Source organism: Eublepharis macularius, chromosome 8 (assembly GCF_028583425.1).
Source record: "Eublepharis macularius isolate TG4126 chromosome 8, MPM_Emac_v1.0, whole genome shotgun sequence".
Lineage (NCBI taxonomy): Eukaryota > Metazoa > Chordata > Lepidosauria > Squamata > Eublepharidae > Eublepharis > Eublepharis macularius.
Window position 1 is genome coordinate 73,982,501 of NC_072797.1, and position 3,519 is coordinate 73,986,019.

Sequence of the window (3,519 nt, forward strand, 5' to 3'; positions counted from 1 at the left end):
TACTGGATAAAATCTTTTAGAGCGGTGGACTGCCTTTATTCAAACACAGAATTCCAGTATTAAACAATATATATCATCTTTCCGAGCAGATGTGTTGTTGTCTTTATAGACGGAGTATTGTGGCTTTCCTTCATAATGATCCATCAGTACTTCAGAGTGCTAATCAAAGATGAGTTTCCTAGAAAGTTCTTCAGAGTAGTCTGTGAAAACACTTCAGCTGTCAATGGCTTTTCCTTGGATCTTTTCCTTCCTTTTACATAATTGGGAGTAGGTGAAAGGTGTTTAATGATGACCCCTTTTTAAATAGCTGTTGGGTTGGATTCAGTGACTCCCTCCTACTTAGAAAGGGTCTTCTTCTGCCTGAACAAGGCACCTTCCACTGGAAGAAGACATCTTGATTAACGGGAGATAGTCATTGGATCCAACACTTTAATTTTATGGCTCTTTTGTGAGTTCTGTTATTTTTTAATGTTTTTATGTTGCATCGAGGTTTGTGATCATTTTGTTTAAATCAGTCACCATACATATTTTTTGTTCATTTTTCTCCCCTGAACAGCAGCTCCCTTCCCCCATCACAATCCCCGTCTGTGCCACATCTCAAACTACGTGCAGAGTGTAAAACTACACTTTCACAGTTTGAGCCAGGGGTCTCAACAGAGGGAATTTCCCATATAAATTAGTTGTTGAAGCATATGCTTGGCCTCCTCATTCAGATATTTAATTGCAGTAGATTACAGGATACTGTGAAAATAGAAAATATCTGTCATACTGTGAATGATATTAAAATACCCATGTGCTAGGGAACATCAATGTTGATAATTCAGAAGGTGCATTTGTCTCATGAATCCAGCTGCTGTGGAGAAGAGCTTTGCCACAGCAGGTAATTGTAATGATTGTACAGGATGTGCATAATTAGGTAGACTTCATTACTTTTGTGTTAATAAATTAAAATAATTTAAGAACTTAATGGCTAGAAATCTGCACCAGGTGCTAATGGGAATAGTTTTCCCACCTCTAACTTGTTGAGATCTGAAGTTTTCTGATTGTTTAGAATAACACTAAACTCAAGTCAATCCATTACTTTTAAGTAGCTCCTATTTTACAAATCTGATTTCAAAACTAAGTTAATGCAATATTTTCCCTAGTGAGTATGCAGTTATGTTCACCTATATTTTCCTCATTAAATTGTCTTTTTTGCCAAATAATGAATTGATAAGCAAGATAGAGATAGCAAGTCTTCATTTATTCTTGTTTTGTCTTTATATTTCAACTTTCCATTTCTTTAGCCATTGACTTAAAGAATGGCTGTGGAGAGTTATATCAAGGACCTGCCCGTGGAAAAGCAGACACCACTTTTACATTGTCTGATGAAGACTTCATGGATCTGGTACTGGGCAACATCAATCCACAAAAGGTATGGACTTTGTTAACACTGCAACAGTAAAGTATTGCCTATTATCCTGAACATTAATGTCACAGTAACAAGGCCTGGTTCATAGATAATTAAATAAACAGTTACAAGAACCCCAAAACCGTTACAGTATCAACTTGTTCTATGTTATATAAGTATAATTGTTAGTCATCTTGTAAAAAAGAGCAAGGTCCAGGAGCTCCTGTAAGACTAAAAACATTTGTGGTAGGGTATGAGGTTTTGTGAATCACAGCTCACTTCTTCAGATACAGCTAGAATATGAGTCTATCTGTCCTTATATCTTGGAGAGTGGAGTGATTACAGAAGCCGAATGATAATAGCCAGTGAATGACAATAGCAGGCGTGATAGGATTGTTAGTCATCTTGGAAAACATCGCTATCAATCTTTATTCTACTAAAATATATTTCATAGAATGTTTCATAAATCATATGTTACAATTTCATGCATACATGGAAAACTGAATGTGTACCTCAAGATAGAACTGGATACCCCTGAAGGCAAGAACAAGTCAGTCATCTCATCATGATTGCTGCTATAAGCATTTCCTTGTTTTCTTCAAACAAAGGGGACAGTTTTGGCTGTGCAAAGGGACATATGTAAAGTTGTCCTGTTGATTTGAATAAATAAACCTTATACGTGCAGGAGTTCCATGTGAATATTAGAGCTTTTTATCATTCTGGATCCCAAGTTTTGTTCTGATGAGAATTGCCTAGTGGAACTTACTTATGGTACAGGACATTCATTTTCTGATGAGACTGATTTGACCAGCAGTAAAACTATGAAAGATAGTAGCTAAGTAACTTTTTTTTAATAACTTTCTGGTATTTATTAAGGTCCCATTTTAACTGTATTCTATTTTTATTATCTTAATAACTGTATTTTATGCTTGTAAGATAGATTTCTATTTTTACCGTTCTTAACTTTGTATTGTGACGGCCTTTGGCCATATACAATTAAAGCTACTGCTGCTGCTGCTGCTGCTACTCCTGCTATGCCTTTCTCAAGTTGTCTGGTGAGCTTTCTGAACTTGGTTAAAGTAATCCACTCTGATTGGATCAGAATATCCTCCAGTCTAAGAGATTTGGCAGTGTGGTTATTCTTGGGCTTGGAAGGAGCTGACAGCCTGACACTAGCTGTCTAATAGTTTTATACAGCTGATCTAGATGTTAACCAAATGACATGGGAAAATTACATTTTTGCAGTGTCTACAATACCCTAGACGGTCTACAACTTGAATGTTTAAAATTACTCTGTTTCTTTCCTTTAGTTGAAGGAGGTGAATCCTGGTGATTTCAGTAGGTTTGACCTTTGTTCTGTTATTTTTTTTAAATTTAGCCTTCTGCTTAATTCCTGCTTAATGGCTCTCTTGTGAGTGTTTTTTTTAAAAAGCAGCTCTGAGAGATCAGACTGACTTTCTAACTGTTTCCCCCATTTTCTTCCTGTAGGCATTTTTCTCTGGCAAACTAAAAGTTAAAGGAAACATCATGCTGAGCCAGAAACTGGAGACAATTCTCAAAGACTACTCGAAGCTGTGAATTCCCTGCAGGATTGAATTAGCCTAGGGAGAAGAAAGGAACTGTTTCCTCTACAGAATGACAACCTAAAACCTTATGCAAATACTGCATTAGATAATTTCTGATAGACTTTACTACTAATGTGCAAGTTGCCTTGATTCTTAAATTGGAATAGCTTATGTGAATGTGACACAGGCTAATGAGGTCTCTTTTCTTTCTTCTTCAGTGTGAGCCTTTATTTCTTCCTTTATATTTACTCCTCAGAATTTATTACAATTAAAACCTACATAATATATTTCTATATCAATCTAAAAGGAATTAAATAAACATACTTTGATACCACCCTCATGCTTCTGGTTCTTTTTATTTATTTCTACTGATCAAGGGTGGAAACAAAAGTGTCATTTTAGTTTAACACCCAATATTTTCCCCAGTGGATTAAAGCCTCATTTTTTCCCAACATACCCCAAACATTTCCATCTGCCTATTTGGAAATCATTTCACTTGCCTTCTTGGGGCTACCTTCTTCCCCTATCAGATTTTCTTGCCTCTCAGGGTTACTTCTGTCAGTT

At 36.1% G+C, this 3,519-nt stretch overlaps 1 protein-coding gene across 1 annotated transcript in view; it reads left to right on the top strand.

Moving 5' to 3' along the window:
- The window catches only part of HSD17B4 (hydroxysteroid 17-beta dehydrogenase 4), a 103,038-nt gene extending 99,747 nt beyond the window's left edge, over positions 1-3,291 (top strand). The window contains exons 23-24 of the mRNA XM_054986590.1: positions 1,287-1,414; positions 2,879-3,291. Of these exons, the coding sequence (XP_054842565.1) occupies positions 1,287-1,414; positions 2,879-2,968 (218 nt within the window). The 3' untranslated portion in view covers positions 2,969-3,291. The remainder of the gene's footprint in view (positions 1-1,286; positions 1,415-2,878) is intronic.
- Positions 3,292-3,519: the final 228 nt, after the last annotated feature.